Source organism: Salvelinus alpinus, chromosome 2 (genome assembly GCF_045679555.1).
Source record: "Salvelinus alpinus chromosome 2, SLU_Salpinus.1, whole genome shotgun sequence".
In the NCBI taxonomy this organism is placed as follows: Eukaryota; Metazoa; Chordata; class Actinopteri; order Salmoniformes; family Salmonidae; genus Salvelinus; species Salvelinus alpinus.
In genome coordinates, this window is record NC_092087.1 from 88,346,404 (window position 1) to 88,370,067 (window position 23,664).

General features: G+C 42.3%; 2 protein-coding genes across 3 annotated transcripts; both read right to left on the reverse strand.

Moving 5' to 3' along the window:
• Positions 1-1,093: 1,093 nt before the first annotated feature.
• Positions 1,094-12,517, reverse strand: LOC139568052 (zinc finger protein ZFP2-like). Of its 2 annotated transcripts, none has more exons than XM_071389749.1 (3): positions 12,235-12,517; positions 7,958-9,406; positions 1,094-4,671 (listed from the first exon to the last, which is right to left on the reverse strand). In XM_071389749.1, the coding sequence occupies exons 2-3, from the start codon at positions 8,732-8,734 to the stop codon at positions 4,492-4,494; spliced, it is 957 nt and encodes a 318-aa protein (XP_071245850.1). In that variant the 5' UTR covers positions 8,735-9,406; positions 12,235-12,517; the 3' UTR covers positions 1,094-4,491. The 2 variants fall into 2 exon arrangements, with proteins under 2 accessions (XP_071245850.1, XP_071245852.1); XM_071389751.1 differs by having other exon boundaries at positions 12,235-12,516.
• A 767-nt stretch (positions 12,518-13,284) lies between these two features.
• LOC139568051 (zinc finger protein ZFP2-like) lies at positions 13,285-20,635 on the reverse strand. Its single transcript, XM_071389748.1, has 4 exons — positions 20,380-20,635; positions 17,911-19,377; positions 15,962-17,166; positions 13,285-15,202 (listed from the first exon to the last, which is right to left on the reverse strand). The coding sequence occupies exons 2-4, from the start codon at positions 18,211-18,213 to the stop codon at positions 15,172-15,174; spliced, it is 1,539 nt and encodes a 512-aa protein (XP_071245849.1). The 5' UTR covers positions 18,214-19,377; positions 20,380-20,635; the 3' UTR covers positions 13,285-15,171.
• Positions 20,636-23,664: the final 3,029 nt, after the last annotated feature.

The following is a 23,664-nucleotide window of genomic DNA, read 5'->3' on the forward strand; positions in this document are numbered from 1 at the left end:
CCACGTTGGCCCTCAACACAGGTGCATAAAATTAGATTTGTAACCATGTCAATCAATACGCATAGTACAGTGGAGGCTGCTGAGGGGAGGACGGCTCATTATAATAGCTGGAACAGAGCAAATGGAATGGCATCAAACCATGTATTTGATACCATTCCATTGATTCAGCTCCAGCCATTACCACGAGCCCGTCCTCCCGAATGAAGGTGCCACCAACCTCCTGTGGCATAGTATACGTTGGTAACTTCCTGTTTAGTTTCAAGCTATTTTCTGACCTTTTATCTGAGGGTTTCTTCGATTTAATGTAGAATCTCTCCAATCTAACAATATACGGACGCTCCTTCAAGTGCAGTTGAATCATTTGTTATTCATTGGTCCTTATCATCACAACAAGAAAATTGATTAAGCGTCCAAAGGTGATAAGAGTATGGAAGACACGTATCCACTGTCCCCTCCCATCAGTCCAGCCAGGCAATTCATAAACTTGATCTGCACTTGGGGAAAAAGCCCCTAGACATTATTTCCCTTTGCTTCTAGCCCAGCATTTGGTTTGCAACAGTGGAGGATTGCATACGCCTTGCCGTCTGCCCCTCCGACCTCTGCAACATTGTTGCAATTTATTATTACATGCAGTAATAAGTGTGCCACCCAGTTGACAGAGCTGCCAACAGCTAATTCATGTCTGCAAGGGAGGTGGAGAGAGGAGGTAAAATAAGTGAAACTAATGTTTTGGCTAATGCATTGGATTGGAATACATAGCTAGAATAATTCACTGTATTTCCATGTGAACATATTGCAACTGTTGTGACTTCTGGCTAAGGATATTCAAGATTAATTGATCTAATTGATTTAATTAATTTGGTAGTCCTAACCAAATGAATCTAAGAGGGGTAACATTAAGGGTTTTAATATAGAGGCCACTTGAATTAACTCGATCAGTAGTCATCATTAACCAGTATAGCATCTACTCCTCTATCAACAACAGTGTTAATCAACAGTCAATTGACTATGTTCTCATTCTGAACGGTTGTCGAGCTCTAAAACGTCCAAGAACCCAATGTCTTGCAAATTAACTCAATGCCACAAATAATTCATTCAAGGTTTTATTTACAAGGTTTTATTTACTAGACTAAATAAGTTGGAAAAATCAATAGTTAACAGATACGATATAGAGGCAGGGTATACAAGATACAGCGCAGTTGTCTAGGGGATAATCTCCACAGGTTAATATAAATTAACCACTGTACCCAACTCAGCAAATCCACCAGTACACAGTACAAGACTGTTGAGGACGAGATGGTCTTATCAACTGAGGGAAATATGAGAGGCTCCACCAACATGCTTTCACAACCGTGAAATGATAGTTTCATCACCCAGAAATCGCCAGTTGACCAGGCGATCAGATCACATCTGAATGTGGACAATGCAGAGACAGTATGGATCATGGGTTGGTAAATTAGACCTGCCGTCTCACACACACACACAACGCCACTTTCATAGAATAGGAATAATGTAACAGGGAAATTCATTGTATATCGATGTTGCCTCTGTGGGATTCCGTCAGGATGGGATAAGTGCTTGAGGATGGTGGTCTCTCCCTCTGTTGGAGCGGAGGCCAGGGGGCCGGAAATAGCTCACAGCCAAAGGAGTGATACCCACATCTTCCTCTCTTGGTTATTTTACTGAACAAAAATATAAATGCAACATGCAACAATTTCAAATATTTTACTGAGTTACAGTTCATATAAGGAAATCAGTCAATTGAAATAAATAAATTGGGCCCTAATCTATGGATTTCACATGACTGGGAATAGAGATACCTTTAAAAAAAAAGGTAGGGGCCTGGATGGATGAGAAACAGTATCTGGTGTGACCACCATTTGCCTCCTGCAGCGTGACACATCTCCTTCACATAGAGTTGATCAGGCTGTTGATTGTGGCCTGTGGAATGTTGTCCCACTACTCTTCAATGGCTCTGCGAAGTTGCTGGTTATTGGCGGAAACTGAAACATGCTGTCAGACACGTCGATCCAGAGCATCCCAAACATGCTCAATGGGTGACATGTCTGAGTATGCAGGCTATGGAAGAACTGGGAAATGTTCAGCTTCCAGGAATTGTGTACAGATCTCTGCGACATAAGGCTGTGCATTAACATGCTGAAACAGGAGGTGATGGTGACAGATGAATGGAATGACAATGGGCATCAGGATCTCATCACGGTATATCTGTGCATTATGATAAATGCAAGTGTTTTCGTTGTCCATAGCTTGCCTGCCCATATCATAACCCTACCGCCACCACGGGGCACTCTGTTCACAACGTTGACATCAGCAAACCGCTCACCCACATGATGCCACACACGTGGTCTGAGGTTGTGAGGCTGGTTGCGCGTACTGTAAAATTCTCTAAATTGACGTTGGAGGCGGCTTATGGTAGAGAAATTAACATTACATTATTTGGCAACAGCTCTGATGGACATTTCTGCAGTCAGCATGTCGATTGCACAAGCCCTCAAAACTTGAGACATCTGTGTTGTGGGACAAAAGTGCACATTTTAGAGTGGCCTTTTATTGTCCCCAGTATAAGGTGCACCTGTGTAATGATCATGCTGTTTCATCAGCTTCTTGATAGGCCACATCTGTCAGGTGGATGGATTATCTTGGCAAAGGAGAAATGCTCACTAACAGGGATGTAACAAATTTGTGCACAACATTTGAGAGAAATAAGCTTTCTGTGCATATGAAAAATTATTGGGATCTTTTTATTTCAGCTCATGAAACATTACATGTTGCGTTTATATTTTTGTTCAGTGTATTATCAGTCCAGGAAAGTAGGCCTAAAGTCTATTAGAGTTAATGTAATTATTTCTCTGACCCCGCAGGATGTATTGCGAACTCACAGTGCGCTCCGCAGGGTCCTCTCTGGAAACTCTTCTGTCTGAGTAGGATACGGCTTCCTTGGTCGGTCTTTTGGTTTCCAAGGAGATTAGATCATTCGTCCAACGGGCGTGGCCTCGCCTTGGAGAACGTGATCTCATTTATGTTTAGTAAGTCCTCTAATTTATAGGGAGACTCACAGAATGCAGGCTCTAAGACGAGTGGGCTTTTTGTCACAACACAACAATATCAAGTGGAAGTGTTACAAATAAGGGACAAGTTGATTCTCTTTTAGAAACACTTCAGAGGAACAATGAATGCTTGGTAGCTTTTACAAAACAGAGGGGTGTGTTTGAAATGGCATCCTATTTCCTGTATAGTGCACTACATTTTTGTTCTGCAAAGAGAGGAAGGGAAACAGTAACATGGGGAAGGGGAAACGGTAACACCGGGGCGGGGGAAACGGTAACACGGGGCGGGGGAAACGGTAACACGGGGCGGGGGAAACGGTAACACGGGGCGGGGGAAACGGTAACACGGGGCGGGGGAAAACAGTAACACGGGGCGGGGGAAAACAGTAACACGGGGAGGGGAAACGACACTACTTTTGATCAGAGCTGTAGGTTTATTTGGTCATAAAGTAGTGCACTATATTAGGGAATAGGGAACGCAGCTCGGTGTCTGTATAGTCCAGCTCCCCTAGTCACCTGAGAACCCTCTCACCTACGTGGCTGCTTACAGCTGTACTGCTTTAAGGACCCACTCTCTAGTTCCTACACTCAGAACACTGGGGCTGTGTGCCAAATGGCACCCTATTCAGTGCTCTACTTTTGACCAGAATCCTATGGGCCCTAGTGCACAATTTAGAGAATAGGGTGACATTTGGGGCGTAGCCCCGAGGTTCCTCTCACCTGGGTTGCTGCTCACACCTGTGCCTCTTCAGGGACCCACTCTGACTGTAGCTCCTACAGCACTCCGTGCATTTGTACGGCTTCTCTCCTGTGTGGACAACCATGTGCACTTTACGGGACGCCGAAGTAATGAAGCACTTGTCACACTCGGAGCATTTGTATGGTTTCTCCCCTGTGTGTCTCCTCATGTGCTGCGCTAGATGCCCACTCTGACTGTATCTTCTACAGCACTCTGTGCATTTGTACGGCTTCTCTCCTGTGTGGACAACCATGTGCACTTTACGAGACGCCGGGGTGATGAAGCACTTGTCACACTCGGAGCATTTGTATGGTTTCTCCCCTGTGTGTTTGATTGTAACGTGGTCTTTCAATTGGTACCCCTGTTTGAACTGCTTCCCACAGTCCTGGCAAGAGAACGGCGTCTCCCCGGTGTGCTGTCGCCGGTGGATCATAAGGGTGTGCGGCCGGGCAAAGGTCATGGGACACTCTGGGCAGGACAGCGGGCGCTCGCCGGTGTGGCTCAGCCGGTGATACTTCAGACTAATGTAACGGACAAAACTCTGGCTGCACTCCGGGCACACGTACGGTTTATTCCCGCTGTGGGAAATCATGTGGCTCTTCAGGTGGTCGGAGATTTTGAAGCTTTGTCCGCACTGGGGGCAGACGTAGGGCCGCGCGTCGCTGTGGAACCGCATGTGCCGGGTCAGTACAGGGGGGCATCCTTCGTCTTGATACCCAAGTGATGTGCATCTGTCCTGGGGTCGCTCTCTGTAGGTCCCCTGGTGTTACCCATCTCTGGGTCGTAGCTCTCTGGCTTCACAGAGTTCAACCAGTGTTCATCACTTCTCATTTCGATAGGCAGCTCGTCCATCTCTTGTTTCACCTGGTTTAGAATAGAATACCTTTATTTTTCTCTGAGGAAACTTACAACCAGTCAATATATCTAGTAAACATATAGCTGTAACATTCACACACATATCTAGTAAACATATAGGTGTTATAGCATATCTCTTGTTTCACCTGGTTTAGAATAAAATAGCTTTATTTTCCCAGAGGAAACTTCAGCGATAGTAAGATACGTCAAGATATCTAGTACATTTATACAGTGCACTCGGAAAGTATTCAGACCCCTTGACTTTTCCCACATTGTTACATTAGCCTTGTTCTAAAATTGAATAAATATATATTTTTTCTCCCCCAATCTACACACAATACCCCATAATGACAAAGCAAAAAGTTTTTGCAAACATAAAAAATGTATTAAAAAATAATAAACTGAAATATCACATTTACGTAAGTATTCAGATCCTTTACTCAGTACTTTATTGAAGCACCTTTTGAACCTTTGGCAGTGATTACAGCCTCGGGTCTTCTTGGGTATGACGCTACAAGCTTGGCACACCTGTATTTGAGGAGTTTCTCTCATTCTTCACTGCAGAACCTCTTAAGCTCTGAAAGGTTGGATGAAGTGTTGCTTCACAGTTATTTTCAGGTCTCTCCAGAGATCTTCGATTCGGTTCAAGTCAGGGCTCTGGATGGGCCACTCAAGGTCATTCAGAAACTTGTCCCGAAGCCACTCCTGTGTTGTCTTGGCTGTGTGCTTAGGGTGGTTGTCCTGTTGGAAGGTGAACCTTCACCCCAGTCTGAGGTCCTGAGTGCTCTGGAGCAGGTTTTCATCAAGGATCTCTCTGTAATTTGCTATCTTCATTATTGCCTCGATCCTGACTAGTCTCCCAGTCCCTGCCGTTGAAAAACATCCCCACAGTATGATGCTGCCACCACCATGCTTCACAGTAGGGATGGTGCCAGGTTTCCTCCAGGTGTGACACTTGGCATTCAGGCCAAAATAGTTGAATCTTGGTTTCATCAGACCATAGAATCTTGTTTCTCATGGTCAGAGTCCTTTAGGTGCTTTTTGGCAAACTCCAAGCAGGCTGTCATGTGCCTTTTACTGAGGAGTGGCTTCCATCTGGCCACTCTACCATAAAGGCCTGGTTGGTGGAGTGCTGCAGAGACTGTTGTCCTTCTGGAAAGTTCTTCCATCTCCACAGAGGAACTCTGGAGCTCTGTCCGAGTGAACTTCGGGTTCTTGCTCAGGACTCTTGGTGGTTCCAAACTTCTTTCATTTAAAAATAGAGGCCACTGTGTTCTTGGGGATCTTCAATGCTGCAGACATTTTTTGGTACCCTTCCCCAGATCTGTGCCTTGACACAATCCTGTCTCGGAGCTCTACTTACAACAATTCCTTCGGCCTCATGGCTTGGTTTTATCTCTGACATGCACAGTCAACTGTGGTACCTTATATAGACAGGTATGTGCCTTTCCAAATCATGTCCAATCAATTGAATTTACCACAGGTGGACTCCAATCAAGTTGTAGAAACATCTCAAGGATGATCAATGGAAACAGGATGCACCTGGGCTCAATTTCGAGTCTCATAGCAAAGGTTCTGAATACTTATGTAAATAAGTATTTTTTATTTTTAATACATTTGTAAACATTTCTAAAAACCTGTTTTGCTTTGTCATTATGGGGTATCGTGTGTAGATTTATGATTTTTTTTTATTTAATACATTTTAGAATGAGGCTGTAACGTCACAAAATGTGGAAAGAGTCAAGGGGTCTGAATACTTTCTGAATGAACTGTAGCTGTAACATTCACACAGACAGATCTGGTAAACATGTAGCTGCAACCTTCACACAGACATATCTGGTAAACATATAGCTGTAACCTTCACACAGACATATCTGGTAAACATAGCAGCAACCTTCACACAGACATATCTGGTAAACATATAGCTGTAACATTCACACAGACATATCTGGTAAACATATAGCTGCAACATTCACACAGACAGATATCTAGTAAACATATAGCTGCAACATTCACACAGACAGATATCTAGTAAACATATAGCTGCAACATTCACACAGACAGATATCTAGTAAACATATAGCTGTAACATTCACACAGACATATCTGGTAAACATATAGCTGCAACATTCACACAGACAGATATCTAGTAAACATATAGCTGCAACATTCACACAGACAGATATCTAGTAAACATATAGCTGTAACATTCACACAGACATATCTGGTAAACATATAGCTGCAACATTCACACAGACAGATATCTAGTAAACATATAGCTGCAACATTCACACAGACAGATATCTAGTAAACATATAGCTGCAACATTCACACAGACAGATATCTAGTAAACATATAGCTGTAACATTCACACAGACATATCTGGTAAACATATAGCTGCAACATTCACACAGACAGATATCTAGTAAACATATAGCTGCAACATTCACACAGACAGATATCTAGTAAACATATAGCTGCAACATTCACACAGACAGATATCTAGTAAACATATAGCTGTAACATTCACACAGACATATCTGGTAAACATATAGCTGTAACCTTCACACAGACATATCTGGTAAACATATAGCTGCAACATTCACACAGACAGATATCTGGTAAACATATAGCTGCAACATTCACACAGACAGATATCTAGTAAACATATAGCTGTAACATTCACACAGACATATCTGGTAAACATATAGCTGCAACATTCACACAGACAGATATCTAGTAAACATATAGCTGTAACATTCACACAGACATATCTGGTAAACATATAGCTGCAACATTCACACAGACAGATATCTAGTAAACATATAGCTGCAACATTCACACAGACAGATATCTAGTAAACATATAGCTGCAACATTCACACAGACAGATATCTAGTAAACATATAGCTGTAACATTCACACAGACATATCTGGTAAACATATAGCTGTAACATTCACACAGACATATCTAGTAAACATATAGCTGCAACATTCACACAGACATATCTGGTAAACATATAGCTGCAACATTCACACAGACATATCTGGTAAACATATAGCTGTAACATTCACACAGACATATCTGGTAAACATATAGCTGCAACATTCACACAGACATATCTGGTAAACATATAGCTGCAACATTCACACAGACATATCTGGTAAACATATAGCTGTAACATTCACACAGACATATCTGGTAAACATATAGCTGCAACATTCACACAGACAGATACAAATGCTATAAAAGATCTCAATTACATTTCATTTAAAAGCCACAAGTTTAAACCTACCTCTTGTTTTGCTGCGTCAGGTCTCAAGATGGAGCGGGAGAGTTTGAGAATTATCTTGGGTTTATTTTTGCTTCCCTTCGGGCAGTGCTGATGTCTAGGCACTAGTGATTCCTGACTAGAAATGCTTTTGCTGTCAGCAGAGTCGTTTCCTTTTCCTGTGGATTGTTTCTTTCCTCTGCTGGTGGTGGAGTTTTTCTTCTTCTGGTTGTTCTGATTAAGTCTAGGAGCACAGAGAGACAATTGATCCTTTGTCAGTCTGTGGAGTCTCAAGATGGGTAAAGAAACAGCAGCGGACATTTTGAGTCGATTCAGGTTAACGCTATGCAGAGAATCTCCTTCCTCCATTTTGAGTTGACTCAGGTTAACGCTATGCAGAGAATCTCCTTCCTCCATTTTGAGTTGACTCAGGTTAACGCTATGCAGAGAATCTCCTTCCTCCATTTTGAGTTGACTCAGGTTAACGCTATGCAGAGAATCTCCTTCCTCCATTTTGAGTTGACTCAGGTTAACGCTATGCAGAGAATCTCCTTCCTCCATTTTGAGTTGACTCAGGTTAACGCTATGCAGAGAATCTCCTTCCTCCATTTTGAGTCGATTCAGGTTAACGCTATGCAGAGAATCTCCTTCCTCCATTTTGAGTTGATTCAGGTTAACGCTATGCAGAGAATCTCCTTCCTCCATTTTGAGTTGATTCAGGTTAACGCTATGCAGAGAAGCTCCTTCCTCCATTTTGAGTTGATTCAGGTTAACGCTATGCAGAGAAGCTCCTTCCTCCATTTTGAGTTGATGTAGTTAACCTGGGCAGAGAAACTTGTTCTGTGAAACTACCGTCATATCAGTAAATGTTTCAAACTTCCAGGGTCTTATAGCTCCAGGCTGGTGCCATGTGGGTGACTGTTATGGCTCGTCTTCTCCTTATAAAACAGCTCTAGGCTGGTGCCATGTGGTTGACTGTTATGGCTCGTCTTCTCCTTATAAAACAGCTCTAGGCTGGTGCCATGTGGTTGACTGTTATGGCTCGTCTTCTCCTTATAAAACAGCTCTAGGCTGGTGCCATGTGGGTGACTGTTATGGCTCGTCTTCTCCTTATAAAACAGCTCTAGGCTGGTGTCATGTGGGTGACTGTTATGGCTCGTCTTCTCCTTATAAAACAGCTCTAGGCTGGTGCCATGTGGGTGACTGTTATGGCTCGTCTTCTCCTTATAAGACAGCTCTAGGCTGGTGCCATGTGGTTGACTGTTATGGCTCGTCTTCTCCTTATAAGACAGCTCTAGGCTGGTGCCATGTGGGTAACTGTTATGGCTCGTCTTCTCCTTATAAGACAGCTCTAGGCTGGTGCCATGTGGTTGACTGTTATGGCTCGTCTTCTCCTTATAAGACAGCTCTAGGCTGGTGCCATGTGGATGATTGTGATGGCTTGTCTTCTTATAAGACAGAGCTGGTCACCATCTGTAAAAGGTAATGGAGAGACATGTAAGAATAAAGAAGAATATCAACTAGACAAAATCAAATTGACAAAATCAGAATAAGGGAATCCACGGCATGTTCGCCCCGCTATTATCCAGAAGGTGAGGTCCATACAGGTGCATGAAAGCTGGGAGCGAAAGATTGAAAAACAGCTTCTATCTCATGGCCATCAGACTGTTAAATAGCCATCTCTAGCAGGCCTCTATCCAGTATCCTGCCCTGAAGTCACTGTCACTAGCTGACTATCACGCGGTTACTCATCCCTGCACCTTAGAGGCTGCTGTCCTGTGTACATAGACATGGAACACTGGTCACGTTAGTAATGTTTACATCCTGTTTTACCCATTTCGTAAGTACATCTTATTCAACTATTGCTGTACATACAGTGCCTTCAGAAAGTATTCAGACCCCTTGAACTGTCCACCTTTTGTTACGTTAAAGCCTTATTCTAAAATGAAAATAATAAATACTAAAATCCTCAGCCATCTACACACAATACCCAATAATGACAAAGCAAAAACAGGTTTTTAGAAATGTTTGCAAATAAAAAAAAAACAGAAATACCTTATTTACATAAGTATTCAGACCCTTTGCTATGAGACTCGAAATTGAGCTCAGGTGCATCCTGTTTCCATTGACCATCCTTGAGATGTTTCTACAACTTGATTAGAGTCCACCTGTGGTAAATTCAATTGATTGGACATGATTTGGAAAGGCACACACCTGTCTATATAAGGTCCAACAGTTGACAGTGCATGTCAGAGATAAAACCAAGCCATGAGGTCGAATGAATTGTCCTTAGAGCGCTGAGACAGGATTGTGTCGACTAACAGGTTCTAGAGCAAACAATGCAATCATCATAACACATAGGTTGCATTATGTTTGTGTTGAGCTTGGCTTCCCCAGTGATTCTACCCACCGCGACTCCACACGTGTTCGGAATAGTCCGCCACAGTGGACGCGTCATAATAGCCATAAAAACACGGAAATGGTTCCAATGGTTTTTCCGCCATTAATTTCTCACATTCAAATGAATTGTCTATTTGGTGTATGTGTTTGGGGTACGATTACCTTGGCCTGACGTTTTGATAGCCTTGTAATTCTCTCTTGGACAAGGGGAGTTTTATTATGGTGTATTCACCTCAATTTACTCCCCAAAATGTGCTATGCTAATTATTGATAAAATGTATCTTGTCTGAGAGACAGTTGTTATCAAAATGTCACGCCAGGGTAAGTCTACACCAAACACAGACCTTATATGAAGTAGTTCTAAAATCCCCGATGGAAAATTTAATTGTGAAAAAACGATTGGAACCATTTCCGGGTTTTATGAGTCATATCACAGAATGAACAATGAGAGATATTTCAGTGGATGTATAAATGTTAAGGATCTGCTTGATGTTTCCCCTCACTGCCAAATACGGAATTACAGTTCATATGAGGAAATCAGTCAATTGAAATAAATTCATTAGACCCTAATCTATGGATTTCACATGACTGGGGAAACAGATATGCATCTGTTGGTCACATTACCTTAAAAAAAAAAGTGGGGCTCAGGATCTCATCACAATATTTTTGTGCAATCAAATTGCCATCGATAAAATGCAATTGTGTTTGTTGTCCATAACTTATGCCTGCCCATACATAACTGATGCCCCACCGCCACCATGGGGCACTTTTCACCACGTTGACGTCAGCAAACCGCTCGCACACTCAAACGCCATACATGTGGTCTGTGGTAGTGAGGCCGGTTGGACCTACTGCCAAATTCTCTAAAATGAAGTTGGAGGTGGCTTACGGTAGATAAATGAACATTAACTTCTCTGGCAACAGTTCTGGTGGACATTCCTGCAGTCAGCATGCCAATTGCACGTACCCTCAAAACTTGAGACATCTGTGGTGTTGTGTGACATAAGTGCATGTTTTCGAGTGGCCTTTTATTGTCCCCAGCACAAGGTGCACCTCTGTAATGATCATAATCAGCTTGTTGATATGCCACACCTGTCCAATGGATGGATTATATTGGCTAAGGAGAAATGCTCACTAACAGTGATGTAAACAATAGTTTAGCTAATGAAACATGGGACCAAAAGTTTGTTGCGTTAATATATTTTTGTTCAGTGTATGAGCAGAACTGTCCGAGTCTATATTCAAGTAATAATAATAAATTACCATCGACCACGCCCATAAATTGGGGAAAACAATCATTCTTTCCCATTCACCACCATCGTAAAACTTCGTTGTCGATTTTACAAAAATAACAAAACATGTTCAATGTACATGTAACCAGATAAAAAATCCCAACCTGCGGATCGCAAATAAGAAAATAAAGCCTGTGTGACTTCAGGCTATTCGCCATTGGAGTGGGAAATGTAGGGAGCAGGTGTCCAAGTACAGTAGGCTACACGTATTTATGTGTGTGGAAAATATTTGATCACAGGCAATACATTTAACTTGTTTAGTATAGTTCATGTGTAACCACTCGCTACTTGTAGCTGTATAGTCTGTGTTTGTGTTGTTGGTCGTGGTTTGGTTATGTTCCGGTCGGAAGCTAGCTACAGTAGTTAGCTGCTAGCGTTATTAGGTGAAAAGGGGCACGAGGGAAGCCCTAAAATATTAAAATGTTTATAACTAGGCAAGTCAGTTAAGAACAAATTATTATTTACAATGACGGCCTACCCCGGCTAAACCCGGACGAAGCTGGGTCAATTGTGCGCCGCCCTATGGGACTACCAATCACGACCGGATGTGATACAGCCTGGATAGACAACAACTGCATTAACTGTCAAGTCTAGAAACGGCCAGCCTACCTGCAGAGACGGAGGCAACAATCTTCAGCGGGTATGAGTGATCCGAGTTCGTCCGACAAGCTAGTACATTTATCTCTGAGAAATAATTACAATCCCTGATTGTAATAAACACTGTTAGCCATACACAGGGTTGCCAGGTCATGTGAAAATGTCTAGCCCATGACCGAAAAACCTGCGCAAAAGACTTGAAAACGAGGCCAATTTTTTTCACATCAAGAGATGAGTTGCCACGTTTATAGAATAAACCATTTTCCCATAACGTTATTAGCATATTAACAAGGAACATAGACGTAACTACGTGCTAAATGGGTTATGCGTGACGCAACGCAGAGTGCCTGGATAAAGCCTTATACCACAAACCTCCAGGGTGACTTATTGCTATTATAAACTGGTTACCAACGTAAAAGTTTTTGTCATACCCATATGGTATATGGTCTGATATACCACAGCTTTCAGCCAATCAGCATTCAGGGCTCGAACTCGGTTTATAATTGTAAATAAATCACTTTTGTGCATAACTATAGATCAATCCACAGAGTTTGAGTGATGAAAGTTGGACAATGTTCAGGGACGGAGGATCTACAAATCTGAGCAAGAAACACTTGGACGAAAAACCCTGAATGTTTGGCTATTTTCTGTCTATTGTGCTGTTATTATGAAGCCAGCTGTTAAGATGACAAACCGTTATAAATTGACCATTTGTGAGATTGCCTTGTCATTTTAATAGGCATAGGCTACAGACTCAAATCTGGGGTTATGATTGTAATTCAACTTTGCCATGGTTTGCTTAGATAGATGCAGGTAGCCTATAGGCCTACATCTAATTTCAGATAGTCTACAGTAGACTAGGCTAAATGTAAACTGAACGATTTAGTGTATTGCTTAGTTCAAATTAATAGACTAATTTGTTCTACATGAATAGTTTGGCGATTTGAGGTAAGAAGTGCTTGTGTTTCCCAATAACCTGCTGGGATAGGCTACTGAGGATCGGTCTTAATTTCAATCATTGGATAAAATATTCATAATATGTATATCAACTGAATGTTTGTCAACAGCAAGTGTTTATTTTTTAAGAGAAATGCCATGGCGACCACAGTGCAACTTAGAAGTAGCCCAAAAACCCACAACCAATACATTTTCACCCGTGACATCTTTTCAAAGTTGCCCAAATGTCAAAACTGCGAACATGGCAACCCTGCACAGACAGATCAAAGGAAGTTGTGACTGCTCCTGCTGCTCTTCTTCGTCAAGACATCCACATTATCATTGCTGCCACCTAGCGGAGCGGAGGAATTAGACATTTCCTTCCATTTCCATACATGTACAATACCAATTAGATAGATTCTTATGGGTTTCCCCTAGTACACGCACAGATTAATATCTAAAATCATTACCGCTACCTAAACCATAAACATAACGTAGTAATACACTTACTGTTTAAGGAGACAGTATAAACTGAGTGTACAAAACATCAAGGACAACTTCCTAATATTGAGTTGAACCCCCGCCACCCACCACTTTTACCCTCTGAACAGCCTCAATTCATCTGGGTACGGACTCCACAGGGACGCTGGTCCATGTTGACTCCAATGCTTCCTACTGTTGTGTCAAGTTGGCTAGATGTCCTTTGGGTGGTGGAACATTCTTGATACACACGGGAAACTGTTGAGCGTGGAAAAACCCAGCAGCGTTGCAGTTCTTGACACAAACCGGTATGCCTGGCACCTACTACCATACCCTGTTCAAAGGCACTTAAATCTTTTGTCTTGCCCATTCATCCTCTGAATGGCACACATACACAATCCATGTCTCAATTGTCTCAAAGCTTTAAAAAAAAATCTTTAACCTGTCTCCTCCCCTTCATCTGCACTGAAGTGAATTTAACAAGTGACATCAATAAGGGATCATAGCTTTCACCTGGTCAGTCTGTCATGGAAAGAGAAGGTGTTCTTAATGTTTTGTACACTGTGTAGATATTTTCATTCATTTGTTAAATAATTTGTTTTCATTAAAAAAAACTCAATTTATTTCATGATTTACTGAATTTGATTTCAGCATATACATTGTGTTGGACAACAATGTATGATAGATACAATATGTTTTGACAATTATGTCTCTCCTTAATGACATATGACCATCATTCACACTCACATAAAATGGGAGTAAATAAATGTCAACAATGAGTCTAACCAAAACTTAGATCAAAGCTCTGTAATTCAATGTAGTCATAAGAATACATTGATTTTCACATTTTTCAGGAGTCAACCTTTCATTTTCACTTTCGTTCCCACCATCTTGTATTTTGCTCCATAAGTCACCAACCATCAATTTGAACACAGCTCCAACTGCCACTAACATCACCATGGTGACCACCACACCAGACCCTTCTTTCTCCCTTACTGGGTGTGTGTTGACATTGAAGTGGTTTCCACCATTGCTCTCCACCATCTCCTCGATCTTCTCCAGCAGCTCAGTGACCTGAGTGTTGTCACCTTTCCCCTTGTTGTTGAAGACATGATATCTGTCCCTGCAGGTACTGATTAGTTGTAGCAGTTGACTGTTGTCCTTCAGTAGGTCCTCCACTGGTTTCCCCTCTAGCTGGTCTCCCCCAGTGAACAGCACCATGGTGTACATTAAAGACTCTTCTCCAAAGTTCTCCTGGATCCACCTCATGAGGGTATCCCTTTCCTCCTCTGTGAACCTCACCCCCTGATCACCAGCAGGAACGTGTGGGATCCTGTGGCGGCGGAAAGGCCCGGGGTGTGGACGACGTGGCGGGAGCAGCAGGAGGCCCGTCCGGTTGACCCTCTAGCGGTAGTAGCAGCTGGCCCGGTCCAACTCTCACAATCTGTGGTCATGGCAACCATAGAGAAGTCCACTCAGAAGGCTTCTCTGCCAATGATGGTGTTTCCTGCTGAACTCTGACCCTGCCCAGTGTTACCAATCAGAAGCAGCCTCAACGCTGCCACTATGGAGACACATACACACAATACAGTAAAACAAGTCCGTTTATTGATCCGTTCAATTCATCAGTTAACCAGTTGGGCCGTTTCAATACAACTTCTTTATTTTATTTTACAAGGAGGGCCTAGTCCTAGGATAAAACCCTATTTCAATGGAGATTCTCTTGCTTTTTACTTCAGGATTTGGCTTAATCTGTGTCTGGGAAACCTTCCTTGAACATTTACAATACACATCAGGTAAGTTCAACTGCATCACAGTGAAAGTGGTTGATTTCATCACAGTGAAAGTGGTTGATTTCATTGAGGGTTCAATAATTGAGAGAAGAGTGAATGGGCCTAGAGATTTCCCTGGTCAGGTGATCTTATATTTTGAGTTCTATTGGGGTAAGACAGTTTAACTGCAGTAAGTTCATGAGGCAGTTATAGGTGATATTTTTCAAGAATCAATGGCTACATGTCCAAAAAGTCCAAAAATGGATGTACCAATCACAGATTGTCCCTTTTTAAGTCCTGTATAAACAAAGTCCAGTTTCCCTACTCAGAACACCAGAGAATCCTATAAGCTGGTTCTTTTCACCTGTGCTACATTTTAAGGATCGACTCTCCATTGCTCTCCAGTTCCGACACTGAGAACACCAGGACAGTGTCCCAAATGGCATCCTATTCCATATAGTGCACTACTTTTGACCAGAGCCCTGTGGGCCCTAATGTACTTTATAGGGAATAGAGTGGCATTTGGGATGTACCCCAGAGGTTCCTCTCACCTGGGTTTCTTCTTACACCTGTGCCTCTTCAGGGACCCACTCTGACTGTAGCTCTTACCGCACTGCGTGCATTTGTACGGCTTCTCCCCTGTGTGGACAACCATATGCACTTTACGCAACGTAGAATTGACAAAGCACTTGTCGCACTCAGAGCATTTGTATGGTTTCTCCCCTGTGTGTCTCCTCATGTGCTGCGTTAGATACCCTCTCTGACTGTAGCTAATACCACACTCCATGCATTTGTACGGCTTCTCTCCCGTGTGGACAACCATGTGTGCATTACGGGACGCCGAAGTGACAAAGCACTTGTCACAATCGGAGCATTTGTAAGGTTTCTCCCCTGTGTGTTTTCTTCTAACGTGGTCTTTCAGCTTGCACCTCTGTTTGAACTGCTTCCCACAGTCCCGGCAAGAGAACGGCGTCTCCCCGGTGTGTTTCAGCCGGTGGATCATAAGGGTGTGCGGTCGGGCAAAGGTCATGGGACACTCTGGGCAGGACAGCGGGCGCTCGCCGGTGTGGCTCAGACGGTGATACTTCAGACTCATGTAACTCATGTAACTCTGGCTGCACTCCGGGCACAAGTACGGTTTACACCCACTGTGGGCCGTCATGTGGCGCTTCAGGTGGGCGGAGATCTTGAAGCCTTGGCCGCACTGGGAGCAGATGTAGGGCTGTGCATCACTGTGGAACCGCATGTGCCGGGTCAGGTTGGATTTGAATGTGAAGGTCCTGCCACATTGGTGGCAGGCGAAAGGACGTTCCGCATCGTGGATTGGCCGGTGTTCGTCCAAGCCGGCTTTCCGGGAGAACGTCTTATGGCACACCTCGCAGGAGTACGGCCGGTACTGTGTGTGGATCCGGGAGTGGAACTCCAGCGTGGTTTTGGAGAAGAACTTCCGTCCACAATCTGGGCACGGAAACCGGCGGACCTTCTGGTTGCGAGGCCGCCATTCTGGGTCGGACCGGAACGCAGTCAGATTGAACGGCTGGCTGGTAGCCGACCGCAGGCGTCTCCTTACATCTTGGAAGTACAGGGGGGCATCCTCTGTCTTGATACCCAGGTGATGTGCATCTGTCTTGGGGTCGCTCTCTGTAGGAGGTCCCTTGGTGTTACCCATCTCTGGGTCGTAGCTCTCTGGCTTCACAGCGTTCAACCAGAGTTCAATTCTTGTCCCGATAGGCAGCTCATCCGTCTCTTGTTTCACCTGGTTTAAATTAGAATATCTTTATTTTTCTCTGAGGAAACTTACAACCAGTCAAGATATCTAGTAAACATATAGCTGCAACATTCACACAGACAGATATCTAGTAAACATATAACTAACATTCAAACAGACAGATATCTAGTAAACATATAACTAACATTCACACAGACAGATATCTAGTAAACATATAGCTGCAACCTTCATACAGACAGATATCTAGTAAACATATAACTAACATTCACACAGACAGATATCTAGTAAACATATAGCTGTAACCTTCAAACAGACAGATATCTAGTAAACATATAGCTGTAACCTTCAAACAGACAGATATCTAGTAAACATATAGCTGTAACATTCACACAGACATATCTGGTAAACATATAACTAACATTCACACAGACAGATATCTAGTAAACATATAGCTGTAACCTTCAAACAGACAGATATCTAGTAAACATATAGCTGTAACCTTCACACAGACATATCTAGTAAACATATAGCTGTAACCTTCAAACAGACAGATATCTAGTAAACATATAGCTGCAACATTCACACAGACAGATATCTAGTAAACATATAGCTGTAACCTTCACACAGACTGATATCTAGTAAACATATAACTAACATTCACACAGACAGATATCTAGTAAACATATAGCTGTAACATTCACACAGACAGATACAAATGCGATACAAGATCTCAATTAAATGTTCATTTAAAAACCACAAGTTTAAACCTACCTCTTGTTTTATCTCGTCAGGCCTCAAGATGGCGCTGGAGAGTTGTAGACTTATTTTGGGTTTGTTTTTGGTTCCCTTGGGGCGACCCCACCACTTAGATTCCTGGCTAGAAACACTTTTGCTATCAGCAGAGTTGTTTCCTTTTCCTGTGGATTGTTTCTTTCCTCTGGTGGTGAAGTTTTTCTTCTTCGTTGGTTTTCTGCCTGGTTTGTTATTGTTCTTCTGAGCAGCGAGAGACAGCTGATCCTTTGTTAGTCTGTGGAGTCTCACGATAGGTAAAGAAATGAGTTTATCTCCCTCCATTTTGAGGTGATGTAAGGCGAGTTTCTCTGCTCAAAAGGTGCTGACGCCTGACAGATCTTATTTAAAATACCTATCCAGGCATTGTATCAACTAACCAAATCATGTTATAGCAATCTGTCAGTCGATGACACGGTTGATGAATGCAACGTCTGAGCAGCGGGAACATTACCCCTAGTCTCAATCTGGGCAGAGAAACTGGTTCTGTTAAACTAATGTCTCAGGGTCCTGTAGCTCTAGGCTGGAACCCTGTGGGGGATGTCTTGTCCTATCCTTTAAACACAGAGCTGGTCATCATTCTAGGGTCCTGTAGCTCTAGACTGGAACCCTGTGGGGGATGTCTTGTCCTCTCCTTTAAAGACAGAGCTGGTCATCATTCTAGGGTCCTGTAGCTCTAGACTGGAACCCTGTGGGGGATGTCTTGTCCTCTCCTTTAAAGACAGAGCTGGTCATCATTCTAGGGTCCTGTAGCTCTAGACTGGAACCATGTGGGGGATGTCTTGTCCTCTCCTTTAAAGACAGAGCTGGTCATCATTCTAGGGTCTTGTAGCTCTAGGCTGGAACCCTGTGGGGGATGTCTTGTCCTCTCCTTTAAAGACAGAGCTGGTCATCATTCTAGGGTCTTGTAGCTCTAGGCTGGAACCCTGTGGCGGATGTCTTGTCCTCTCCTTTAAAGACAGAGCTGGTCATCATTCTCGGGTCTTGTAGCTCTAGGCTGGAACCCTGTGGGGGATGTCTTGTCCTCTCCTTTAAAGACAGAGCTGTTCATCATTCTAGGGTCTTGTAGCTCTAGGCTGGAACCCTGTGGGGGATGTCTTGTCCTCTCCTTTAAAGACAGAGCTGTTCATCATTCTAGGGTCTTGTAGCTCTAGGCTGGAACCCTGTGGGGGATGTCTTGTCCTCTCCTTTAAAGACAGAGCTGGTCATCATTCTAGGGTCTTGTAGCTCTAGGCTGGAACCATGTGGGGGATGTCTTGTCCTCTCCTTTAAAGACAGAGCTGGTCATCATTCTAGGGTCTTGTAGCTCTAGGCTGGAACCCTGTGGGGGATGTCTTGTCCTCTCCTTTAAAGACAGAGCTGGTCATCATTCTAGGGTCCTGTAGCTCTAGGCTGGAACCATGTGGGGGATGTCTTGCCCTCTCCTTTAAAGACAGAGCTGGTCATCATCTGTAAGAAACAATAGATACAATGGAGACAAAGTAAATAAGAATTGAGAAAATTAAGCCTACAAAGAAAGAAAAGAAGCATATCAACTAGAAAAAAATAGAATTGACCAAAATAAGAATAAGGGAAATGAATAGTATCACCTCTCCAAAGTAGATACATTAATATAGTAAAGATGCCCGATGCAGAAATCCCTCCGCCATTTCCTGGTTGATAACATTTGAATAGTTCACCTACTTTCAGTTTATGTGACAAAACAAGCATATATAGTGTAGAGAATCCTTGTATCATCTAAACCACTGTGAAGTATCTTTTCCATAACCAATATCGTATCTTCAGCTGTTTGAAGCTGGTGTACAAAAATGAAAGTAAAAGATGCAAAAACAAATCTTATGAACGGGAAGCATAGAAATAGTACACATAGAACAGATCTACCACTTCTGAGACTTGCTTTTAATGAGAATGACAGATCTATCTGGGCAGAGAAACTGGTTCTGTTAAACTAATGTCTCAGGGTCCTGTAGCTCTAGGCTGGAACCCTGTGGGGGATGTTCAAATTTCTATGTGAATTTGGTCCGGTAGCCCAAAAAGTTACATATTGCAGCTTTAAATAAACAATTATTGGTGTCTCAGACCGTTTTTATTATTACTTTTAACATCCCCAAACTAAAAATCCACAAGATAACTCTAGGTTAAATATTACTTCATGGTGAAATACAACACTAATTACATGTTGCTGTAAGTATTTTTTAAGTATAAAATAAAGTCTACCAAATGCATTCTGTTGGTGCAAAACGAATCCGTATCTAAAGTTACTTTTGGATGAATACCGCATTGATTATATATTGATAATCAACTCCACCGTTGGATATTTGCAGCTTAGTTTATTTGATAGCTTGCATTGTGGAAAGCGATAGCTACTGTAGTTATTTAGTAGCTAGCTAGTCGATGATGCTTGGTCAGCTAGCTCTGGTCTACTACTGCAAGAGACATCTAATGGCCTACCTGCAGGGACGGAGGCAACATCTGCAGTGGTCATGTCTGGTACGAGTCGGTTTACTGAGAAGCCAGTGCATTTCATTTCAGAGAAATAATTGCATTCCCCGTTTGCAAGAAACACTGTTGCATTCCAAGGTAAATAATACCACATGTATCCACAGCGCAAGGGAAGTAGTGACTACTGTTGCTGATTTTGTTCCAAGACCAACACATTCTCAGTGCTGCCACCCAGCGGAGCGGATGAAGACATTTCGTTCCATTTCCATACTACAGTATGTTCTATAAGAGATATTCTTATAGACCTAATTCTTATGGATTTTCTCTTTTCATCTATGCATGTACTGTCTTGAATTAATTATCTGCACCCTAAACATAACCACATAGTAATACACGTAGCTACTGTTTGAAGAGACAACTTAATGTAGCTAGTTGTGCTAGATATTTTGTCAGAAAATGTTTTGCCTCCTGTAAGGCAGAAAATGTATATTGTAAAATATTGTCTTTCTTTGCTCTTCAGCTCTGATCTGTCTGTTCCATGTAGTAGTATCCCCAGTTCTGGTATGATACTGTATCAATATTTTCAAGCAGTCATTTAACTTGTCCAATGTTGCCTTTGACTTCAATGTTGAAGACATTGGATCCACCACCAGTTTGCATTGAGCACCTGAAGGTCTGGACGGCTCTTCAGGAAGGTTATTATAGGTTTACCCTTCAACCGGTCTTTATGTGTGAACAGCACACGGGTGAACTTTGAGGCCCGTGATCCAAAGCTCTCCTGGATTCACTTCACAGTGAACCTCCCCAGCAGTAGAGGACATGAGGACGAGAGAGATCCAGGCATCTCACTGATTACTCCTGGGGTTTCCATGACCGTGATGTTGGTCCCATCCAGAACTCTATATTCTGACACTGTGGTCACAGACAAAGGAAGCCTCTACTGTGAAGACATTCCTTCCCAGTTTGGTGTTTCCTGTTGCACTCTTTCCTCCTACAGACATACCCAGCAGAACTATTCTAACCTCACATCTTACTGGGCAAAGAAATGGTTGAATCAATGTTGTTTCCACATAATTTAAACCAAAATATTCAATGTGATGACGTTGAATAAACATGGAAAAATGGTTGGATTTGCCAAGTCATCAACTTAAGGGAATTGCCTTTTTTTTCACCCAACTTTTACCTAAATTCAATGACAGGGTGAAATATTTGGTTGATTTCACATTAGTTTAAATCATAACTTATCTGCATGAACAACAGAGTGAAAAGCATGAATCACATCAAATGCAAAACACAGTAAAAATGAGTGTCAGTAAGGCTCTCTGAGATACTGATATGCAAGTGCACCACACGGGACCGCAACGATAAGACTCTTAACAATAAGGCCAGTGGCTTTCTGCCCAGAGAAAATCAGAGACAATCTCAATGAGTCCTGTAAATTACTACATTCCAGAACCTGAAACCAGTAAAAGTCAAGACACCCCCGCAGAAAATGAAAAGCTCGTTCTGAGGGGCTTCTTACCTGAGTCAGTCTGCTCTCCTCTAATTACCTCAGCCATACTGTCACAGCTGTGGTAGTCTTCTTTATTGTTCAGTGTGTAACAGCTGCGGTAGTCTTCTTTATTGTTCAGTGTGTAACAGCTGTGGTAGTCTTCTTTATTGTTCAGTGTGTAACAGCTGTGGTAGTCTTCTTTATTGTGTAGTGTGTAACAGCTGTGGTAGTCTTCTTTATTGTTCAGTGTGTAACAGCTGTGGTAGTCTTCTTTATTGTTTAGTGTGTAACAGCTGTGGTAGTCTTCTTTATTGTTCAGTGTGTAACAGCTGTGGTAGTCTTCTTTATTGTTCAGTGTGTAACAGCTGTGGTAGTCTTCTTTATTGTTCAGTGTGTAACAGCTGTGGTAGTCTTCTTTATTGTGTAGTGTGTAACAGCTGTGGTAGTCTTCTTTATTGTTCAGTGTGTAACAGCTGTGGTAGTCTTCTTTATTGTTTAGTGTGTGTAACAGCTGTGGTAGTCTTCTTTATTGTTTAGTGTGTAACAGCTGTGGTAGTCTTCTTTATTGTTTAGTGTGTGTAACAGCTGTGGTAGTCTTCTTTATTGTTCAGTGTGTAACAGCTGTGGTAGTCTTCTTTATTGTTCAGTGTGTAACAGCTGTGGTAGTCTTCTTTATTGTTCAGTGTGTAACAGCTGTGGTAGTCTTCTTTATTGTTTAGTGTGTGTAACAGCTGTGGTAGTCTTCTTTATTGTTCAGTGTGTAACAGCTGTGGTAGTCTTCTTTATTGTTTAGTGTGTAACAGCTGTGGTAGTCTTCTTTATTGTTTAGTGTGTGTAACAGCTGTGGTAGTCTTCTATATTGTTTAGTGTGTGTAATAGATGTGCAATCAAAATATTAGAAATACAATCTAACACTACTATATATATTGATTTAAAGCATTTATTAAAAACATGTCAGAATATTTGACTAGATTCTGGTAATCAACTACTAATCCTCCTGGCAGCCCAGGCGTTACAGCATCACTTCGTTTTTTGTTCATTATCAAAAAGTTATTTTAATCTTCCCGGTAATTCCTTCCCCCGACTTAAGCAAATATTTAATAACATTTACCTCGACAGTATGGTACGCAGGTGCTTCTATTTGTCCTATTTCACACCTGTACAAGTGTGTACTTGTGTGAATTGGAAATGCTTGTATATCCCCCTGAGACAGCCTGAAGAGCTGAGGTCAAAGCCAAGGTCAGCCATTATCAACAGTGTCCCTGGAGCAGTAGGGGTTACAGGAAGTGCCATGGAATGACCTTATCAATAAAACAGGTGTGGTTTAGTTAATAAAAAAACTAAAAGTCGCTTCAAGAAAAACAGGTCACCAAATGACTGAACATTGTCCCAATGTAACTTATAGCAAGCAATATTGCAGCAATCTGAAATTGATTCCTGTTATATTTCAGATTATTTTTACATCGTTAATATACCTCAATCAGTATAAGTAAAAATACATATATTCGTAGTCCATTTAGTTAGCTAAGAATATAGCAGATTCATACAACTACTTTTAGTCAACTCTCAAGTTCATGCAGTGCTGGCGTGTTTCGTAGTGCCCTTCAACTGCCCCGTTAGGCTACAAGGTCAAAGGTCAAAGCAAAATGTCACATAGATCCTTCCTACAGCCAACCCTGTTAATCACACTAACCTGCTGGATACGTAAGACACGGCTCTGGTTTAGTAGCTGAAAGGGATCTCACCTTTAAGCAGTGTGATTCTTCAGTTATATTGTAATCTTCTCCATCATCCCTTAAAGA

Bases quoted from the DNA above. Each gene is read 5' to 3' on its own strand.
- LOC139568052 (XM_071389749.1), bottom strand. From the start codon at position 8,734: ATGGAGGAAGGAGCTTCTCTGCATAGCGTTAACCTGAATCAACTCAAA. The intron at 4,672-7,957 runs GTAGGTTTAAAC...ATTCTAAACCAG, and splicing joins CTGACGCAGCAAAACAAGAG to GTGAAACAAGAGATGGACGA.
- LOC139568051 (XM_071389748.1), bottom strand. From the start codon at position 18,213: ATGGAGGGAGATAAACTCATTTCTTTACCTATCGTGAGACTCCACAGA. The intron at 17,167-17,910 runs GTAGGTTTAAAC...AATTTAAACCAG, and splicing joins CTGACGAGATAAAACAAGAG to GTGAAACAAGAGACGGATGA. The intron at 15,203-15,961 runs GTGAGAGGAACC...GTGTCTCCATAG, and splicing joins AGGTGTAAGAAGAAACCCAG to TGGCAGCGTTGAGGCTGCTT.